Source organism: Poecilia reticulata, chromosome 15 (genome assembly GCF_904066995.2).
Source record: "Poecilia reticulata chromosome 15, P_reticulata-male-v2, whole genome shotgun sequence".
NCBI lineage: Eukaryota > Metazoa > Chordata > Actinopteri > Cyprinodontiformes > Poeciliidae > Poecilia > Poecilia reticulata.
This window is the reverse complement of record NC_088844.1, coordinates 27,589,685-27,611,893: the sequence shown is the minus strand read 5'-3', so window position 1 is coordinate 27,611,893 and position 22,209 is coordinate 27,589,685. Positions and strand designations below refer to the sequence as shown.

Here is a 22,209-nt window from a genome sequence, read left to right as displayed (position 1 = left end):
GCCATCATGTTGTGTCAAAATGAGACAAATAATCTGTGAAAAGCTCAATCTCTTCCACCTCATCCCTGAGCTCCTCTTGCCGTCTGAATAAATGCACCAAGAAAGACCAATTAGAGCCAGGAGGAGGGGCTTAGTGCCGTCAATCAACTCATGTACTTGCTGCACCGACATACCAGAGACGAACAGTAACCATCACTGGGATCAGGGATCGTAAAGACAACCAGGAGACGTTGGCAGACATCCTGGCCACCACAGGCTGGTGTTGACTGCGAAAACGTTCGCCATCAAGGGTCAGAGAGCACCTGCACTGTAAAACATCTGAGCCACATTTAGCCATGTCTACTATCTTCTAATGACCGAGTTAAAAAACTATTTTCTTGTTGACTTAAACAGCATTTTCAAGGCAGCAGGTGGACTTTCATTTTCAACTTCAACAAGCTTAAAATGTTTTACAGTGCATGCAGAAGCAGCTGAGCCACGGTTTTAACATGAATACTTGATTGTTCAAAGGACTGCTCTTATGCAATGCTACTTCATTTCAGAGGCACAGAGCAGGGAAGAGGAAGAGGTAGGATGTAGAGGTGTGTCTGGCCTCAGGGCCCCAACTGTTGAAGCTAACCCGCTCCTGTAAACTGAGAGCCGAAACACTATCCTGCCTAATAAGAAAAGGAAAGTATCAAAAAGGGAGGAGAGAAGTCGCAATAAATGACAGGGGAAGAAGAGGCGACGAAAGAGCGCTTTATTGCGTAAAGTTGGTGCACATGTTCCAATAACATCTCCACGAAATCCCCTAATCTACCGGGCAAAAACAAAGAGCCCAAAGAGACAGGTGCTTGGCGGAAACAGCAGATAGATTTCAGCCTTCAGATCCAAACACGAACAGCCAAACGCAGAGAGTTGCCAGACGGGACTCCAGGCTAAAACTTGTACAGAAACAGGGCGAGGAACTGCCAAATGTTTCAAGACAGTGTGCAGTTTGCAGACACAATTGGCTCAGGACAAAAACAAAGTGATTCTGTTTTCTCTACCGTCTCAGAGGATTGCTGGGAGTGAAGTCTGCAAGTTTTTGCACCAAAATGAGTGAAAAACTGTGAAATGAAGCAAAATATGCATTTTATTGTGTGCATTGTTAGTTTGCTACAATTGTGCAAGCAAGAAACAGGCATTTCTGCAAAGTTTGGCTATAAATATGAGGAAAGCATCCACTAAAATGTTTCCAGTGCACTGAAAAATCACAAATTCTTACCATTTTAGTTTCCAAAGTAAATACTTTAGTACAATTGAAATAAGACAAAACTTTAACTTAAGAAAATATTAAAGAGCTTGTTTTAAGTAAATCATTTCTTAATATTGTTAAGAAGTTCAAGTTCCACTGGCAGATCATTTCCAATGCTATAAGTGAAATAATCTGCTAGTGAAACCGAAAAGTTACTTTTGTCTTCAGTAGAAACTAGACCAAAAATACTTGGTAATATTTTGTGTTTTTGCAGTGTGAATAAAAGCGAGTGTAAAAAGGTGCAGACCATAAAGAGCAGAACCTGAGACGACCCACTGATCATGCCAAACCCGTTTCTTCCATTAAAGCACCAACAAAAGAGCTCACAAGTCTCTCTCTTTTTTTTCAAAAGAACATCTGAGCTTCATCGGCAAGATAAGACGCAGGAGCGGTGCGGAGCCAGAACAGCAGCACCTTTCATAGCTGCTGCTGCTGCACTCGGATCATCAAAGCAGGTTTGCTCAGCTAGCCTTCCTCACCCAGCCTATTAAGCTGTCACTCACTCCCTCTCTGTGTGCATTCATTAACATCTAAACGTCATTTTTATGTGATTGGCTTTACAGAACAGGTTAACATCCTCCCAATCCTTTAGCGATGTTTCATTTCAACTGCGTGGTAATGCAGAGTTTAAACGGCATGCATTTTGCAAAAATTCACGTTTTGCCAGTTTTTATATTTCCATTTGGGTAACTTTCTACTGCTTCTAAAAACAACCCGGTTGCTTAAAAATAAATAAATAAATAAATAAATAAATAAATAAATAAATAAATAAATAAATAAATAAACAAACAACCAGCTGCTTTTGGAAATAAATTAATAAATGTCTTGGCGTCTGGAAAATGAGCAGTTTCAAAAACCTTTGGAATGTAACATCAAAAATCAGCATTACCATTACCAAGCAACCCCAGCAGAGTTCCGCTCGTAACCTAGCAACCCCAGCAGAGTTCCGCTCGTAACCTAGCAATCCCAGCAGAGTTCTGCCTGTTACTTAGCAACCCCAGCAGAGTTCCGCTCGTAACCTAGCAACCCCAGCAGAGTTCCGCCTGTTTCCTAGCAACCCCACCAGAGTTCTGCTCGTAACCTAGCAACCCCAGAAAAGCCTGGCCAGTTATCTACACTGCATATACAAAATTTTACTTTTAACTTTAAAACATCTTAATCCACTTGTTATTAAACAGAAGTAACTTGCAAGTAACTTTTCAATAAGATATTGAGTAAGATACGAGTTAATAATTCCTTAATATTGATTTAAAAAAGTACTACGTAGTAATAATCTGCCAGTGGAACTAGTCTGTTTTCATCAATATTAATGACTAAGTAACCAAAAACAAGCTCCTATATTTTGCTGAAAAGTTATTTGCAAGTCAGTTTTGCCTTATTTCAAGTGTATTGAGATATTTACACTAGAAACTAAAAAATTTAGGTAAGTTTTTGAGTTTTTGTAGTGTAGCAACCCAAGCTATGCTGTAGCACCGGGGTGGGCAATTCCAGGTCTCGAGGGCCGGTCTCCTGCAACTTTTAGATGCGTCTCAACTTCAACACACCTGAGTCAAATAATGACGTTTAGGAGGTGATTCAGCTGTTGGATTCAAGTGTGTTGGACCAGGGAGACATCTAAGAGCTGCAGGACACCGGCTCTCGAGGACCAGGATTGCCCACCCCTGCTCTCGTACATTCAGCTTTTCAGCTGTACAATGGCTGCTGGAAAATACAAGTGCTTTGTTGTTGACTTACCATCCAGAAACCACTTGCTGCATTGTTTTTGATTGTGCAGGAGGATCTACTAATGCTTTTCAAAGATGTATGGTTGTATAACTGCGCATCCGTTTGCAGCCATTTCTAGGTATGAGTGTAAACGTTGAAACGCTGAGTTGGGGGGTGTGGTCAGCAGCAAGTTATTTGGATTTAAAGTGAGAGAGTCCCTAAAACAACCCAATCTGAAACTGTACAAACTAAAATCTGAACATGTTTTGTATAGACCAGTGGTGCCCAAAATGGGTCCTGGAGGGTCGGCATCCTGCATGTTTTCTCCCTGGTTTAAAGCACCTGGATCAAATGTTGGCTCGTTAGATGGCCTACGAAGAACAATGACGAGCTAAAAAGGTTGTTACTACCATCAGGGAGGGAACTAAAACTTGCAGGATGCCGGGCCTCCAGGACCCACTTTGGGCACCCCTGGTATAGACCATAGTCCTCCTGTTCAAGGGAGCATATTAGGTGACCTTTAATCCCTCATCGTGCTTTTGGGCGAAGAGGGTAAAACCCCAGCTTGGTAAGTAGTTTCAGTGGTGGAGCAGGAAGTGAGTTGCGCTGCATCTAAACAGCAGCTGCCAAAGTGACAAGATGAACAGCATTCATAGAAAAAGAAAAAAACGGTGACAAGTTTTCTCACGGCATCTGTGCTCTAAGTAAACAGTTACCTGCAACATAAACTTCCTTTCAACACCTGGCAGCGCTCCATCAGTCCCACCCTCCTCCCCTCTCAGAGCAGCTCTACCTAATTTGACCTGCTCATTCAAGTCGGACTCTTTTACTGCTTCAATTCAGAATCTCACTAATCCCATTAGCAAAAATTAGATTACCCATTAAGCCGTTTCGCTTTATTAGCTAAACAAACGAGGCTTTGTGTTTCGGTTGACATCGCGAGCCGAGGCCAGTTGTTAACTAGTCTACTGAGAGAACAAGGCTTCAGTCTTACAGACAAAGAAACGTCTGCAAAAACCAAACGAACCTGCATGAACTCAGCCGCAAAGGAAAATGTGTTAAGAATTTCTGACACTCAGAATGAGGAAGAATTCATGTAATGTAAACAAGCAAATTATAACCAGAAATAGTACAAAGGAGGATCTTCTGGGTAACAAAGCATTCGTTGGAAATACAAAGTACACTGATGCCTTTAAGGCTTGAGGAACAGCATTTAGTAGCAGCAACTCTCGGTGTAATTTCTCTTTGACTTAAGGCGCCACTTTAGAACGTTTTTCTAAAGCAGGAAAGTTTTTGACCATTTCAGGCCTGCGTCGACAAGGAAATGCCGAGTCCTGTTGAGTCCAGTTCATCTGTCTAGAAAGTTTGGTTCGTTTTTCTGGAGGTGTGATTACGCAATCCAACCCCAAAAAAGCGAAATCTGGTCCGCCTACAAACCTCTGAATCTATTGGGTTGATGTGAACCGTGGTGCGGTTTGAGTGCACATGTGAACGCCAAGCGGACCGAACACCGCTCCAAACACAGGAAGTGAACTACAGCGCAGGGCATTCTGGGTAAATGGAACCAAATTGAGCGAGAGAGTTTAGAGCTAGTGGGAGAAATGGCTCATGGTCTTTTTACCAAAGAAAAAAGAGAAATCCTACAAACGTTAAATCTGACTCTACTCCATTTTTGGAGAAGTTGATCTGTGTCTCCTTCAGAGATTTTAATGTTTCATTCAGCGGTTCTTGAAATAAGACAAAACTAACTTTCAATTATTTTTCTGCAAGCTATATAGAGCCTTGTTTGAAGTCAAAAGTGACACTGGCAGATTATTTCACACAAAAAAAGCATTTTCCCATGTAATCTGCCAATGGAACTAGTTCTTTTTAATCAATATTAATGACTTATTGACTTAAAATAAAGTTCAGGAGGGAGATAAAAGGGAAACAGAGGGAACCGCTATGGAAAAAAGTAAAAAAAAAAAAAATTATATATAAATGAAAAATCATAAAAATACGAGAAATACACGTATAGTAAATATAGGAAAAATAAATAATAATGGCATCTAATCAGGTACAGAAGGATGTCTGAGGCAACTTCTCAGATACTAAAACAAGTTTGGTCTGATTTAACTTCAGACAGCCAGAAAAAGCCGTTGAGTCTTTTTATTCAGTTTATGTAACGGGACACATTTCTTCATCTAATCAGCAGTCAAGTTTTGACATGAGCAGATTTTTTTAGATGTGAAACACAAAGGGCCCTGCAAACAGGAGTCTTACCTTCCAGACCTAATTAAAAGGAGACAAGACTCTTTTTTTAAATTTTTTTTTACAACAAGCACATGGCAAAATGTTTAGACTGACTTTACAGATATTTCTGGATAAAAATGACATTTTCTCCCTCGCATCCCAAAGCAGTTCACCTGTGCAGGTGTAAACAGTGAATGAAGGACTACAACTGTAATATCAGACATTAATCACACCAGTTCTTCCAGTATAACTGTCAGTATATGTCAGCGGGGTTAACCCTGGCTCTGTTTACATTCCTGAAACTGGATGTGATTCCATCAGATTGATGTTTGGGAAGTTAGCTGACATTATCTCATAAATATGCTCCACCGGATCACCTGCACTGGCAGTTCATGTTTCTTTATTTACTTATTTCTTCACTACTTGGTTGAAAGAAAAGCTAGAAGACCACCCAGCATCTAACTTGGGACCAGTCCATGTTTACTGGGTGATGTCTTGTTTTGTAAAATGTATTATCTTTGTCATCTACTGTACTTAAGGTTTCTGCTTCACAAACTCGGAGGAACATCTTGTGCTTCAGTTTGGCTCCAAAAGAATCAACAGAATGAAGATGGACAGAACAGGAACAAAAATAAAAATAATAATGGAAAGTTAAGTGGAAGGAAGACGTGTGGTTGAGAAAAAGGTGGATAAGGGATAGCTTAGATTCATTGTGTTTGGCTGCAGTTCTTTACTGATCCCCATAAATTATGGCTGCCAAACTCGTTCTCATTTTGGGCCATAACATCACAAAGGTCCTGAAAACGGCCGGATGCAGCAGAAAGTATTGATAAAACTAAACATGAAGAAACTATTAATCAATGAGCCACTGAAATGTCTGACATTCGTTGTCTTGAAAATATCTTTTAATATTTTTACCCTCTGCCAACCTGACATTTGGAATTTTATTAGATTTAAGCCAAAATCACCAAAAACAGAAGAAATAAACAATCAATACATCAATAAATAAACATGAGTAAAGTTGGGTAGTAACTAGTTACATTTACTCCATTACATTCACTTGAGGAACTTTTTTGAAAAAATATATTTTTACTGCTCTGGACTTTTAATAATTTTATTATGAAGTATTTCTGCTCTTACTTTGGTAAAATTTCTGGATTTTCTACCCACTGAATGAAAAACAAAAGTTTTTTATTGAAAGAAACGGATTTGGAAACATTTTCTTTTGCCTGATTTTGTTATTTTTTGTTACTTAAATAAATTACTGTCATTTTTGTCCAAAATTTCCACTTAACTTTATCTGATGATGTAACTATTAAATATTAAATGATAATTTGATAAGTTACTCAGTATATGAATACCAAATACCTTTTTACTTTTACTTGAGTGAAAATAAGTTGAAGTATTTTTATTCTTATTCGAGTAAATGTTTGTGTTTTCTAACCACCTCCATACATGAGCTTCCTATTTTTAATTAAGTAAGCTAATAAACTCAATTATATTTTAATATGATATGCACAAGCATTTACCAGAATAAAATGATGAAAAAAAGGGAGAAAATGTTAAAACTTACCACTGATGACTTTCAGCACATTTGGGATTCACGGTAATGGCCTCTTCACCAACCGCTTTACCTAAAACAAAACGGTAAAAAGATATTAACTTCCATTTAAACACAAATTCAGCATTTATTTCTAAAGGTTGCATTGTGGATGTATCAGTAAAAATGTTTATAAACATGCATAAATAATTTTAGTTTCTCTTTTTGACAGAAAAAAATGAAGAATATTTGGTGCAATAAATGATTTGTTGACCAAAAGACGCCCATGAATCAACAAGCTGGGTTTTAGATAAAAGCGATGAAAACAAAAGTTAGATGATGAAACAGGAGGAGTTTTAAATCTGTCAGCGCTCCTTGGAAAATGTCGCATCTAATTGTGTCAAACTGTTCCTAAAATAGCGCCAGGTGTCTGCTGGCTGAGATGAGGAAGGATTAGAGTTCAGAGGAACAGGCCCGTCCAGTTTGGACCAGAGAAGACTCGTAAAAATAGTCTCTGTTCTTCAGGGGAAGAAAGAAAAACAAACGCTGCTGTCTGTAGGAAAAGGTTCAGGGACGTCACTGGAAAATGTTTGGTTTCGTCACAGACTCTGGAAAAAACTCAGATTGAATCATTTGCATAGACGGTTCAATGGAAAATAAAAAAACTGCATCGTTTTCCTTCAACTAATATATATAATAATGCCATAAATTAGGTATAAACCCAAAAAGTACGCTGGTGTTTGCTGATGATGCAGAACAAAATGTGGAAAAGTGAAGTCTTAAGCGTAATCATTGCATATTTTAAAATTCCTAATTTCACAGACATTTAATGGTAGTTGTAATACTTTGTTCAGCATTTTAAGCAGATTAAGAGAAACAACAATTTAGTTTTAAGTTTCTAGCCTAAAAAAATACCATAAAATAAATAAATGAGTATCAATTCAGTCAAAAATTAAAGTGTTAAATTATTAAAGAAACAATTTAAAGTAAAGAATCTGTTCAGAGTAAAGATTCAATTTAAAGTAAAGAATCTGTTCAGAGTAAAGATTCAATTTAAAGTAAAGAATCTGTTCAGAGTAAAGATTCAATTTAAAGTAAGGAATCTCTTCAGAGTCAAGACTGTTCAGATTAAAGAATCTGTTCAGAGTAAAGATTCCATTTAAAGTAAAGAATCTGTTCAAGTCAAGAATCTGTTTAGAATAAAGAATCTGTTCAAAGTCAAGAATCTATTCGGACTAAAGAATCTGTTCAGACTTGGGAATCTGTTCACTTTGGTTAGGACTGGACTGGAAATTGAGCTAAAGTCCAAATAAATCTCTATAAAACCTTCAGATAATCTGCTGATTAACATTTTAGACGTAATTACTGTTAAAAAATGTTAAACGTTCAGAGTGAGTCTTGTGATGTTTAAGTTACCGTTTTCTGCATGAGTCTTCTTCTCCTCCAGAGTGGTGCTGACGTCGTGAACGTCGCAGTACGCTCGGGTTAGCCGCCACAGAAACTCTGAGTTCTGCCCAAACTGCAGAAGTGAACCGCATCATGAGACGCCGCCATGTTTCCTGCCTCACTGGCAGAGGAAGTAAACTCACCTCGTCTCTCTGCTCCAGAAGGACGCTCAGGCTTTCCCTTTTGTCCGACTCGCCGCCCTGACGCAAGCGGTCGATTCTGTCGAGGAGGATGGATAGCTTGTCTGGAGTTTGCTCTTCATCGCTTTGCTCTTCATCCTCGGAGTCTGTCAGCGCCGTCATGTACCTGTAATCACAATCAATCAATGAAATAACAGGTTTCATCGACTCAAAGCTGCAATTTGTAGCTAATGTAGATGAGAAAGGTGCTTTAAGCTCTGGGGAAGCTTTAAATGTCCCAAAATGATACACTTTATAAAACTATTAGGAAAACTATGGGGGTGTTTTAGCCTAGGCTGAAAATTTCTAACATTGATTTTTATGCATTTTTATTATTTTTGGCATTTTCAAATGTAATTGACCCATTTCCCCGTTGAAAGTTGGTTATATTAGGGGGATCATCACACCTAAAACAAGTTTTTATTCTACTTTGAGGCTGCATGTGGTTATTTTGGGAACTGAACTGGGACAGAAGGACTTACGTGAACACAAAGTGCTTGTTTCTCCTTCTACATATCTTACAATGAAATGAACAAAAGAAATATTAAAAATACAAATAAAAAAGATTCTGGACAAGTTTCAAAGAACTGACTTGTAATCTTTTATATTGAGTGAAAAAAGCAGTAAAGCAGGAAGAACAGTCTTTCTCCAACTGTGGTTCCCTGGGCGCCCCTGGTGGTCAGAAAGGTACTGCATGTAAACGACCGTTTATCTGAGGGGCAATTTAACTTAATGTGATCTGCATGAGTCGGCAACAAACGTTTGAGAAACTGATTTAATACAAACTGCTTTTACTGCTAAATTTGGTAAACCAACAAACAGGCTGAAAGTTTCCACCTTCTTGCTCTCAATGAAGAAACAATAATCTTCTTATGAGCTTTTTCTTCTCACTAATCAACATTCAGAGCAATCTTGTCATAACGAGCATTTTCAATAAACCACATGCTACCAGGTGGTGATTATACCAGATCAATCTTCACGTCTTGTTTGCACACAAAAATGGCACCTGGTATGTTTACATAAGTGGGTAACTTAATTGTTTATAATTTTTAGTGGCTGACGTCTGACACTTGAAGAGTTTCCAGAAACATGGGGGAACTTGTTCAGCAGGGTACGGCACGCAACGCTCGCATTACACCTTTTAAGGAGCCTTTTCAATCGGAGGCGCAAACTTGCACCAACACCCAAAGCTAACACTTGAAAGCCAGGGGTAGAAATATAGGTGTAATAAAGTTAAAGGTAAGAATCAAAGATGCAGACACCATGAAAAGCGTCTATTAAGTGTTGGCAGCAGCTGCATGTGCGTCACTGGTGGTTAGAGAATATTTGGGGCCGTGAGGCACGGTTTAGAGGGGATGTGTCAGAGCGGGTCGCAGACGTAAACAATGTAGGTCCGACAGGTGTTTCATGCAAACGCCGCATGCTAACTCCACCCAATAACACACACTCTGACTGATGCACTGCAGCGGTTTTATTCATTTTATTCAGTACGAATCGGGACATGCCTGTGTTCTGGGATCAAGAAATCCTGCTCCACACCACGTTATTTATTAACAGAGCCACAATGGAGACGCTTCTATTGGATTAAAGATGGAAAGCAGCACCCAAATGTTCCTGATTAAAACTTTTATCAACTGATGAGAAAAGCGGGCCGCCTCATGCACGAAGGTGCTTTGGCAGTTTGCCGTTGTGGAGCTCTGAGGAGTGTTAGCACAACGCCAGGCAGGAAATGCATCCGGAATCACCTCAGAGTTCAACGTCTAAATAATGTAATGATAAGATAGAAAGTACAGCCAGTTTAAATTGGAGGATTTACAAATCAGAGCAGAATAAAATAATCTGGTTCAGCAGGTTCTAAAGTTACTAACATCCAGGGATTCCCCCAATGTATCGTAAGCCTGGCGGGCTGCCAGGCTTTAGTTGACCCCCCCGCCAGGCTAAGTGTTGCTTGTTTGTTTATTTTAAATATTTTTTTAAAAAACACATCAGTATCAGTGATAGTAAAGACAGGTTAAGCTAGGTTTAAATGTGACACAGTGAACCTGGCATAGATCACGTGTCACTTTTATCTTATTTATTTATAAGGAGAGGATTCACCTGCAACACCATGTATCAAAATTTGATAGATTGATTTGATTGAACATCTCAGTACTAACACCTCATTCGTCCTGTTAAGCACGGCGGTGGCTGGGTGATGATTTGGGCTCGTTGTGCAGCCACAGCACCATGAACTCCTCTGTATTCAACAGCATTTTGAAGGAAAATGTGACCCAAACTGGATCATCAACAGGACAATGATCCCAAATACAGAAACAAGACGACAGCAGCATGGCTGATTCAAGACGCATCGTCTTGAAATGGTCTAGTCAAAGTTTAGTCCTTAGTCCGATTGAAATGCTGCAGGAAGTGTCAGGAACTTGAAATCGTGTCATTTAATCCAAAGTTACATATTTGTAAAAGGCCACACGTTAATTTTCAGACTCGGCAGAAGAAACAGCAGCTAATTACTGGCCTTCATTTTCCTCACACGCAGCATTTCTGCAGAAGAGTGGAAGAACATCCAGACTTAACGCTATCAGGAACTTTAATCTCCGTCTGTTTTCATTCTAGAATTTTCGGTAAAGCGCTAAATCCTTTTAACAACCTTCCTCTTTATGCTAACTCCCCAAATAAACCCTAAAACCAAAACTCAAATTATTCGTTGGCCGACACACCTCGGCTTAAAAGACATCTAAATGGGCGTGCTTTCGTGTTTATCCTCATTCTTGTGGTCGCTTTTTTTCCCGTTTTAGTCTAGTCACACAAAATCACAAGGAGCTGCAACAAAAGTGGCCGATCTTCTGTTGAGCTGCGTCGTTCGCCCATTCATTCCCCGATTCATTCATGTTTCTTCATTCAGCAGTCGGCTTTGCCTCCCTCCAGTTATTTACTTAGTGGAGCTGGAGACACGCAGCGCAGGACCGAGCGATCGGTGCATTCCTGTCACGCCACTGCACGGCTCATGAATCTCGTATGTTGAAAGAAAGAAGACACTAAGGATGTTTTTGTATCACCATGTTTATGTAATGTGCGTTAGCTTGTTTTGGAGTCATTATTTTCTTTGCAGAGACCTTGGAAGTGACCGCCTCTGATAGAAGATGTCAAAATATTGCTAAATATGAACTTTATCGCTAACCAGGCGTTTCATCACCATATAAAACTCTGTTTTCCTCTGTGTAGTCAAATATCTATAGATAATTTGCTCACAACAGTTAAAAAAAAAAATCAGAAATGATGTTGCCTCATACACTGCAAAAACACAAAATCTTACCAAGAAATTTTGGTCTAGTTTCAAGTGCGAATATCTTTGCACACTAGAAATAAGACAAATTAACTTAAAGTAACTTTTTAGCAAGATATAGAGGCTTGTTTTAGATAAATAATTCATAAATATTGATGAAAAATGTTAGTTTTTTCACTTAAATCATGAGAAAAATGTCGTTACAAATGAAATAATCTGGTAACATAACTAATTATTTACTTAAAACACTAAAATAAAAAGTTATTTTAGTGACATAAAAATAACTTTTTATGTCACTAAAAAGTTATTTTTAAGTTAGCAAACTCGAAATAGGACTAAACTAATATATTTACACTAGAAGCTACATCAAAACTGGTAAGAGTTTGTGTTTTTGCAGTGTAGGCTTTCGTAAACCAACAAGGCCACACGTCTGTCTTAGCGTCTCTTAAGGCAGTAAGTACGACAGTAAATGTCGTACTTACCTCTTAGTATTTCACAGAGGTGGGTAAAGTACTTATTGTAATAATTGTAATGTAGTTATACTGTTTATGAGGAACGAGACGAGGGCTAGTTCTGAGCTTGTGGCCTGTTTATTGTTGTCATAGCAACTGCCATGACATTTAGTTACAGATACCTACCAAGATGGCTGTCTGCTACAAATTTCCCAGAAGTGTGACATCACCTGAGAACGATGTTTCCGGGAAATTTGCAACTGACAGAACCTTGTTATTCACATGAAGAGATTGCATTTCCTTCCCAAATCCGTTTAAACATTGATTGTATTCGTCCAATCAGGCCGTGAAGCTCCTCCACTTTCTACGCTTTCTACGATCGGCGGCAGCTTGTCCACATCGTCTGACATATTTTCCTTCTCTGCCTCATACGGGTCGATCCCGACAGCGGCCATTTTGTTCACGTATCTTTCTCTCGCACATTGGTCAAGAGTGTCCACATATTTTCTTTTTGCTTGTCCCCAAGCACATGCGTTTGCCTATTGAGATGGCGCGGATCATTTACGGTTCAGACTTTATCATCATCTATTGATATTGAACACGTGTCCATCCTGATGTATATTGCTACTGATTTATTGCCTTTTCAGGTTTTCAGTTCTGGACTAAAACTCTTTTCTTCTTCATCCCGTTTTGTTGCTCCGTATTCAGATGCAAGCAGACATTCAAAATGCCGCGACTGAATGCCACCTTGCAACACTCCACCTTTTGTAAAAAGTCAAGGATTAGAAGAGCCGCACTCTAATTTTCTACCGGCGCTGGGAATCAGCCACTCGGTTTGAAGACCCCAAGGGGCAAAGAAAGGATGTCTCAAAGGAGCTTAGCGGTGCCAGTCTCTGTGGTTACCCTGTTCAAAACAAACAAGAGTTACCATCCCAACATCTCTGGGCCTGGGAACATGCCGTCCAGCTTATTCATCGACTGTTGACAGTATCAATGAAAGGCTGCCTTAAACAATGCCTGACTGACTGGAGGGAGTCCAGTTATTTAGCCCCCATCCCTTCCTGAAAGCTGAACAGGGATTCTAATGCAGGGTTTACCCCTACACTGTAAAACGTAATGAGTGGAATTTACTTAAAAAGCTTAAGAAAACTGGGTGCCTTGAAAAAATGTACAACTTAAGTTTACACAACTTGATTAAATTGATAATTTCATGTTTAATGACATAAAATTGGCTGTAAAAGTAGTTGTCTTTACTTAAAAAATATACTCAAACCTGTTGCCTCAAAATGTTTAGCTTAAGTTAACAATGAGTGTAACTTAATAAATGTGACTATGTTGTAAACAAACACCCTAAGGTTCATGTTTTAGACTTGAAACTGCTTATAGGAACGTTTCATGTTATTGTTTACATCCGGAAAAAAGACGATTCTTTCATCCGTCTGTCACCGCGCTGCTGTGGTGGAACAACTAACAAAATAACGCCTGGAGTTATATATTATTAATTTAGTGCAGTTCGCCACAGCGAAGCGAGAAAAAAACGCAGAAAAACCGTTAAAAAACAACTGAAAACCTCGTTTTTTTCTCTCTCTCTGTGTGTCGGCTGCTACACACAGACTGGTTGCCATAGCAACAGGCTGACAACAGCTCCACTGGTGTATCAGGATTCAACACCAAAAAAACACGCAAACCTTTCCAACACTGGAACAGAACATTCAGTCCGTTACAGTTTTATGTTTTTAGGCTTGACGTTGATCGTTGCTATTAATTAGCTAGTTTAACACGGCGGTGGTTGATTAGCGAATTTAAACATCTGTGATGCGACCCGCAGACAGAGAGCTGGCGTCGCCTTTTTTAAATCAACCGAAACACAAAATTCCACAACACATCGACATGTTAAGGTTGTCGAAGTCAAGCTAGCGCAACTGGCCTACTGCCCTTCCCCTCGCCACTTGTTTTAAATCTAAACTTTTTCCTATCCCATTGTCGTAATGCTGAGAATTTACTGAAAATCCAACTTGGCTTCACTCAAATCAGCTTTTATTGAGACGTATTTAACTTGGCCAGATGCAGCAAGCATTTAGAAGGAAAGTGACTCAAATCCTGTTCCTGTAACTGAAAATAATTTCAGTTAATTTAACAAGGAACCGTACAAAGAAAAAACAAATTTAAATTTAATCATACTTTCCAATTGATCCTTGTGATCAAACAGTGCAGTACGCTCAATTAATTATTCAAAGTCACATCTAAGAAACGGTTTTTAACCGTTTTAACAAATCTATACATTTATTCCATTAGATACATTTTTAAATACACAAAAACATTTAAAAACATTTTAATATTTTGGACCCATGATGAATAAAATCCTTTTCCAATTAAAAAAAAAAACCATTTGCTTGATCTTAGTTTTATTTTCTTCTTGGCCTGTAAATAATTTTCACTCAACAATTTGGATACATGACAAAAAGTTTGTACACCCCTGGCACAGATGAAGCTTTGGAGTCTACCTAAAACATCTTAAAACACATTTCTGTGACAAAATGAAAAAAGTGGCTTAATTAGTTGTGGCACAATGCATTATGGGATAACTTGTTGGCCAGTCTAATACTTAACTTTTTCACATTGACTCAACTTCCATCCATCCATCCATCCATCCATTTTCTTACTCCCTTGTCCCTTAGTGGGGTCGGGAGGGTTTCTGGTGCCACCTGGACAGGTCGCCAGTCTGTCGCAGGGCAACACAGAGACACACAACCATGCACACACACACTCACCTAGGGGCAATTTGGAGAGGCCAATTAACCTGACAGTCATGTTTTTGGACTGTGGGAGGAAACCGGAGTACCCGGAGAAAACCCACCATGCACAGGGAGAACATGCAAACTCCATGCAGAAAGACCGGGGCCGGGAATCAAACCCAGAACCTTCTTGCTGCAAGGCAGCAGCTCCACCAACTGCTCCACTGTGCAGCCCTATTGACTCAACTTGAAAAGATTAATTTATCAAGCATTTTCTATCCAAAAGTTCAGGCCGCTCGTTAAATACGAGGACAAACGAGTTGATGAAATGTTCTGTGAAGCAGAAAGTTTTGTTCGCCTCAGCAGGTGAATAACAAAACCTGTCACCTGTTTGTGACAACCAGGAGACGACATCACAAGGCGGTAATGAAGGAAGCAGTGGCTGTTTAATTGCTGCCGGTTTCGTCTCTACTGTACGGCTATAAATAGCATCTCTGCTTGGATGTGGTGAAACTTTGTTCCAGAAATAGCTGAGGGGGAAAAACGGAGTGGAAACTGAGTTTACACAATCCCATATGAAAAAATACCTTCGGCAACAACGTTCCATGAAAGATACACTGAACGTGGCAGTTTCTGTTGACGTCCACCTGCAGAATGAGAGTCTGTTAAACGTTTTGTCACGTCAGCCGAACTGTAGAGTCACGTTTTCACAGGCCAAGAAAAAAAACTAAAAACTAAAATGAAGCAATTAAAGTCGCCCAATACATTTATTTTTCTTGTTGCTGGTAAGGGATTATATTCATCGTATATCCAAACCGTTTAAAGGATTTTGCACGTTTGCTGTATTAAAAGTAAGGCATCTAATTTTCAAATTATTTTCGGCTCAACTGAACAAAATTTTTATAAAAATAAAAGGTTTCTTAAATAGAAAGTTTGAAGTGGAGCCTCCTGCACAACCAACACTAATGCAGCGAGTTGCTTCTGGATGGAAAGTCAACAACAAAGCACTTGTCCTTTCCAGCAGCCATTGTACAGTGCATGCATGCTGGAGCTCAGCTTAGGTTGCTAGGTAACGGGGTGGGCTTCATTGGGGTTGCTAGGTAACGGCTCAGTGTGACAGGAGGCTTTTGAAACAACTCATTTTTCAGACACCAAAAGACATTAATTTATTGCCAGAAACTGTCTGGATGTTTTTGAAGCACTTTAGCTGCTTTTAAAAACAGTTGAGGCTCAAATGGAAGCATAATTAAAAATATGCAAAAGATGAATTTTGCATAATAGGTTCCCCTTTAATCTTTTTATACATCATCAACTTATTATCAGCAGGAAGACTTTGAAATGAGCATTTCAAAGAAAGACCCACACAGACTGAGCTGGTCACGACATATTTTGATAACTTTATAAGCGCTTTTCTCATCAAAACAACTTTTTCTCGTAATTCTTTTAGGCTAACCCTAATACTTTGTCCTACAACTGATGACTGAATAAAAGCCACTTTTACAAAAAACAAAAATAAAAAAAAATCAATTACATTTGGAAATTGGCTCTGGTTTATTGTCCAGCCCTAATTGAATGTTGAGTAATCAATTAAAAACACAGCTGTGGGTGGTCAGACTCTTCAAACATGTTATTCCTCTGTTCACAGAGGCCCCCGGAAAAACAAAGGTGAATAAATGTGTTTGTTTGGCTGAGCGCCTCCAATTAATCCGACGATACGGAGGTGAACGTCTCGCGATCTGACAGGTGTGGAGCAGAGCCTGAATGGCGTCATGTGGAAGCTCGACTAAAGCTTTTAATCACAAAGCAGACAATGAGCGCCTTTTTCCTCCTTCTTAGCATTTCTGAACAGGCTTGCCCCGCACACAAACAAAACTCTGCCTAACATCTGCTTAAATCAACTATCCAGTGTCAGAAATGCTATTTTTTGGAAGAGAAAAAAGAGAGGTTGTAATGTCCTTGAGCTACGGCGATGTGATCCAAATAAACTCAGTGGGAACTGAATTACAAGTTCCTACAAGACGTCTTCAGATGGGGGCGCTGACATCTTGGCTCGTGGCGGCGCGATTGATGGATCTGCTTTCGAACAGAGAGCGAGTCTCTGTGACATAAACAGCTAACAGTTCTGCAGAACTGATGTGCATCGTGACCCTGCAGTTAGGCTTAAACTGTCACACTGGTCACAGGTGGGCGACCTCTGCAAACACGAAGGACAAACCGAAGTAATAAAATAATAATTACAATATTGGTCTGAAGAGACAAGGAAAAAAAGCAACAAAAACCATTAGGCTTGCATAACTGATCACTTCCAGGGTGTAATAAAGTCATGCTTTCACACACACATCCATCATTTTCAGCAACAACACAACATGCTGCTGTTTCTATTTCACTGGCGCCCCCTGTTGGTAATCTGCTGCCAAGATGGAGAAGATTTCCAAACAATTCGAATGAAAATACTTTTTTCTTCCCGTAAACTTCGACTGTAACATTAGGTTTGACTGGGGTAAAACCTAATGTTACTTAATGTTACCTAATGTGCTTTAAAAATGATGACCACACTGCAAAAACACAAAATCTTACCAATAATTTTAGTCTAGTTTCTAGTGCAAATATCTTAGTACACTTAAAATAAGCTAGAACTATTTTAAGTGTACTAAAATAGTATTAAAAGCCACTTTTGTTGATTGATTAACTGATGAAAAAGTTCTAGGTACACAGATTATTTCAAGACATTTTTCCCATGTTATAAGTGAAATAATCTGTCAGTGGAACTAGAACTTTTAATTAATGAATTATTTACTTAAAATAAGCTCATATTTGTTGTTGGGAAGTTATTTTAAGTTAATTCTGTCTTATTTAAAGTTAACTAAGATATTTTCATTAGAAGCTGGACCAGAAATGCTTGGTTATGTTTTGTGTTTTTGCAGTGTGAGCAAATCCTGAGCATGCAGAGGATTAGAGACGTTGTCTCGCTCCGGTAGGCGAACAGAACACACTCCCTTTCATCAGCGCGCACGCACGCACGCACGCACGCACGCACGCACGCACGCACGCACGCACGCACGCACGCACGCACACACACACACACACACAGTCCATAGAAATAACAGAGTGGCAGGGAGGGTTCTTTAATTATGAGAGGTGTGTGTGTTTGGTGATTTCTGTTAAACCTGAGCTGTAATTAAAAGCACCTGATGTGGCTGCCGGCTGCAAGCAGACACCAGCGAACCGCGTCGCAGCTGCTCTGGCAGCCAGTGGCACGGCTGGTTGTAACGTCGCAGCTGAAATGTTCCTGAAATGTTATGATGTGTAGCCGTTTTCCACCAATCAGCCGTCTGGATCCCACTTCAACAAACATGCATGACCTGAAACTAAATGAGCTGCAGGCTCTGGGCGACGCCCGGCTTCAGTCGGGTTACGCAACATTCACTCAGGTAGTGATGTAAGCCAGGGGTGCCCAAAGTGAGGCCTGGGGGCCACTTGTGGCCCTTGGACTGATTTTGTGCAGCCCCCCCACCTGATATTCAAAAATTATACAAATTTGTCTACTAATACTACTTTTGTGTTTCTGGAAATCATAATATGTAGGACCAAAACAATTAATCGATTGTTAAAATAATAGTCAATTAATTTAGCGACTGGAGTAGAAAGACTCTGGAAAAGGCTATTTGATAAAAGGACAAAACCTTCAGAGCAGCAACTAACTGAACATTTTTAATTTAAGATAAAAAAAACCTGTCTTCTACCCAGAACTCCTTAAATGTATAATGTTATCATCACCTGATTCAAATTCTTTAAAAAATCTATTAATCACCTTTGGCTGTCCAATTATTCACCAAATAATCTAAAATAATAACCAGATCAATCCTACACTGTATAGATGTTGAGTCAGGTAGAAAGGATTTTCTTTTTGTTCACTAAAGGAATCCTGTGTTGTTGCATTTTAGGCAATAAAATGTTTATTTTTTATTCAAAAAACGAATTTAATGAATGCCAACCGTAGTTTCTCATTTTATTTGATTACCAGACATGACTAGAGCTGCATCATTGCAACAATATCTGTCTATTTTCTTCATGCCCGTTTCTCATCAGTTCTTCCATCACTCTGTGACCTTTGACCTTTGGATGAATATGTCTGAGTTGAGCTTTGGTTCAACGGGCTAAAAGTCACATTGGCGTCTAAAACACAATTCATGACATTTTGAATATTTCAGCCCGATGATTTTCAGAGAGTTGAAGTGAAGGTGAGAAAGAAAAATCTAATTTCAAAGTACATTTTTATTTTTTACAAATGTAATCTGCTTTTCAGTCATTATTGGATTATTAAATGGAGATCGAAGATAGAAATAGCCTCTGATGATCCACCCTTCTTAATTTCCACGCTCGGTTTTCTGATCGGTATCCAATCAAATTTATCAAGCTGCTTTTCTCTTTAAACTAGAAATGGGAAAATTTCTGACGAGAAAAGACAAAAGGAATCGTCCAGATTCCCCGCTGCTGGAAAAACCAGAACCATGAGGATTAAATGAAATTTGATGGGATTAATATAAAAATGCCCTCCACGCATGACGTCACGCTGCAAGAAGATGATTAGCAAAACTGTCTGTTTTCGTCAAAGCAGTTTATGTGAAAAACTGTTTTCTCAGTCGTTCATTTGTGATAAATGAATAAAGCACAAGAGAAACTCCAGTCCTGCCTCCAGACCTTGGATTAATCTCTGTCACTTTGCTGCTGGTGTTTGTTTTCACAAGTCGAACCTTTTAAAAGGAAAAAGAAACCATCTGCTGTTTACTCAATCTGAGGCTGGCGTGGGTTCAAGGTGCCGGTTCACGGTTGAAGAAGCTGCTTGATTATTCTGCCGTTTCTACCCAGCACCTTAGGCTAATGTGTCACAGGGTAATTTGAAACATAAAACGATCAGACTGGGTCCACAGGTGGGGAAGAAAATCCATTCACTTTTATGCTGAATTAAAAAGGGGAAATAACCAACAGAAGCTATAATTTCCTCCATAATTGGACACGTTAGCTTGGCTCATTGTTTATGTTTTAAGTTCTGGAGTCTGTTGTAATCAAGCGGCCAAAGTAAGTACTGATAATTTATTTTAACAAACTTAAGATGGGAATCATATTCAGATTCAGACACATGGAGGAAACTGACAAAACTAACAGTAAATAAAATGCACTGACACTAAACCACATAAATCAGTGGTTTAAAGTTTAATAAAATGTTGTGGAAAAGTGGCCAAAATTTCTCCACAAAGATGTTGTGTGGAGCTTAAAACTGGTGTTAAAACTGGTCTGTAAGCTACTGAATAACCAGGTGTAATTGGCACCTGTAGCACCTGTTTTATTTCCAACCTGCCAGTGGAAATAAAACTTTTAAAATCAATATTAAGGATCAATTGATTCAAAACAAGCTCCAACAGTTTGCTGAAAAGTTACTTGTAAGTCAGTTTTCTCTTGTTTCAAATGTAATAAGATATTTGCACTACAAACTAGACAAAAATACTTGGTAAGATTTTGTGTTTTTGCAGTGTAGAAGCTCCTTATATTGCTACTTATTCTTACTTACTGTTTAATTTACTTCTTCTATATCTGGACTTACTTTTAGCTGATTTTCAGATATTCCAGGTCGTTAGTTTTCGGACCTTTTGGGGCTGATTGCATGCAGAGATGCTTTAATATTTGGATCATTTTGCCCCTGACAGACTCACCCTCCCTCGCTCTCTGCGTCCTCTGAGCTCTGTCCCTCTGGGCTGCTGGCGGCGCCCGCTGCTCTTTTCCTCCTCGCCGCTGCCGTCCTGTGCTGGGCGCCGACTCGCCGTGCCTCGCTGTGGCCCTTCAGCTCCTCCCTGACTTGGTCCGGCAGGGCGGGAAGCGCCGTCTTCAGCGCCTTCATCTCTTCCTTCAGCTCAGACACACACTGGATCAGGGCCTCCAGGCGCTCCAGCACCTCGGCCTGACCCCTGGGCAGAACAGGGCCGTCCACCAGCATCAGGCCGGATCCCGGGTCGTTGGTGCCGTTCTGGTAGTATCCCGGCCAGGAGACTCTTCGCTTGGATCTTAAGCCGCGGTAACACACCACAGCCAGGCTGATGCCGGCCACTCCGGCCAGCGCTCCCAGAACCAGAACCTTGCTGTCTGTCTGAGCCATCCTGCAGGGAAACACACAAAACGGTGCTGCTAGGAATGTCACAATAATCAATAGATCAATTGATCACATGATCAAAAGGAACTCAGTAATTTCCATTTGCATAGTTCCTGGTTTGTCTCTTTTCACCTGGATGATGAACGTCTTCAGTTTGGTGCTTTGCTCTCAGATACGACAATTTTCTTTACACTTTATAATTTATTTGTTTCTGCTGTTTTGTTTATTTTGAATATTTAAAATGTTTTCGGTTTCAGTGTTAAATATTCATTAGCATTCAAAGATTTTTTTTATTTTTGAGAATGTGTTCTTGCATTTTTATGTCATTAGTTAAAATGGTCTCAAAACAAGTTTTATAGTTTATCGCAAGAACTTCCGGGACAATTTATCGCCCAGCAACATTTGTCATAGTGACAGCTCTTCTTTCATCAGGTTTAGCAAAAGCCTACATAAAACGAGGTCTGTCATGGCAAAAAAATTCAACTGGATGATAAATACAATGAACAATAATATTATTTCTGTCACGTAATATAATGGCGATGGCATAATAATAAAGCAGGAACACATTCTCAAGATTCTCAATAACCTTTAAATTCTACTGAACATTTAACACTGGAACTGGAAGACATTTTAAATAGCCAAAATAAATAAACAAGACAACAGAAACAACAAATAAAATTAATTATGGCGTCTCTGTAAACAAAATTGTTGCAGTTGAGACCAAAGCAGCAGATTGAAGACTTCTGTCATCAGGTTTTTGTAGGAAGAAAGAGAAAAGAGAGAAATGGAAAATGTTGCTCTGGTTTGAATTTATCATGACTAATAGACTTATTCCTTATTCAAATTCAATTCAAAACACTGTATTGATCCCAAGGGGAAACTAAATGTTGTAACTCATATTAATCCAAATGGTTGTTGGCAGGGAAGATCTCCCATAGAAGTCTGTATTACAGCACATTTGAAGAAAAAGCGTAAATATTAATACAACGTGTATCATCTATTTTTAATCACCTGAGCACACCGGACTTTCGTGCATTTTCAACCTTTACTGAGACATAAATCCAGGAACATTTCAACAGAAAAACAACCAAATAATCTTTTGTTTCCCTTCTGACTTGCTGCTGTCGCACCTGAATTTCCCTACTGTGGGACAATAGAGGATATTTCTATTCTGCTCAGTTTGACAAATGTCAGATTGTTGGTAAAATATATCTTATAAT

General features: G+C 39.3%; 1 protein-coding gene across 1 annotated transcript in view; it reads right to left on the bottom strand.

Annotated features, from left to right (window-relative positions):
• Window positions 1–22,209, bottom strand: part of rmdn2 (regulator of microtubule dynamics 2) — a 37,967-nt gene that overhangs the window by 13,533 nt on the left and 2,225 nt on the right. The window contains exons 3-6 of the mRNA XM_008430002.3: window positions 20,556–20,996; window positions 8,342–8,504; window positions 8,169–8,271; window positions 6,786–6,846 (exon numbers count right to left, since the gene is read on the bottom strand). Of these exons, the coding sequence (XP_008428224.1) occupies window positions 6,786–6,846; window positions 8,169–8,271; window positions 8,342–8,504; window positions 20,556–20,995 (767 nt within the window). The 5' untranslated portion in view covers window position 20,996. The remainder of the gene's footprint in view (window positions 1–6,785; window positions 6,847–8,168; window positions 8,272–8,341; window positions 8,505–20,555; window positions 20,997–22,209) is intronic.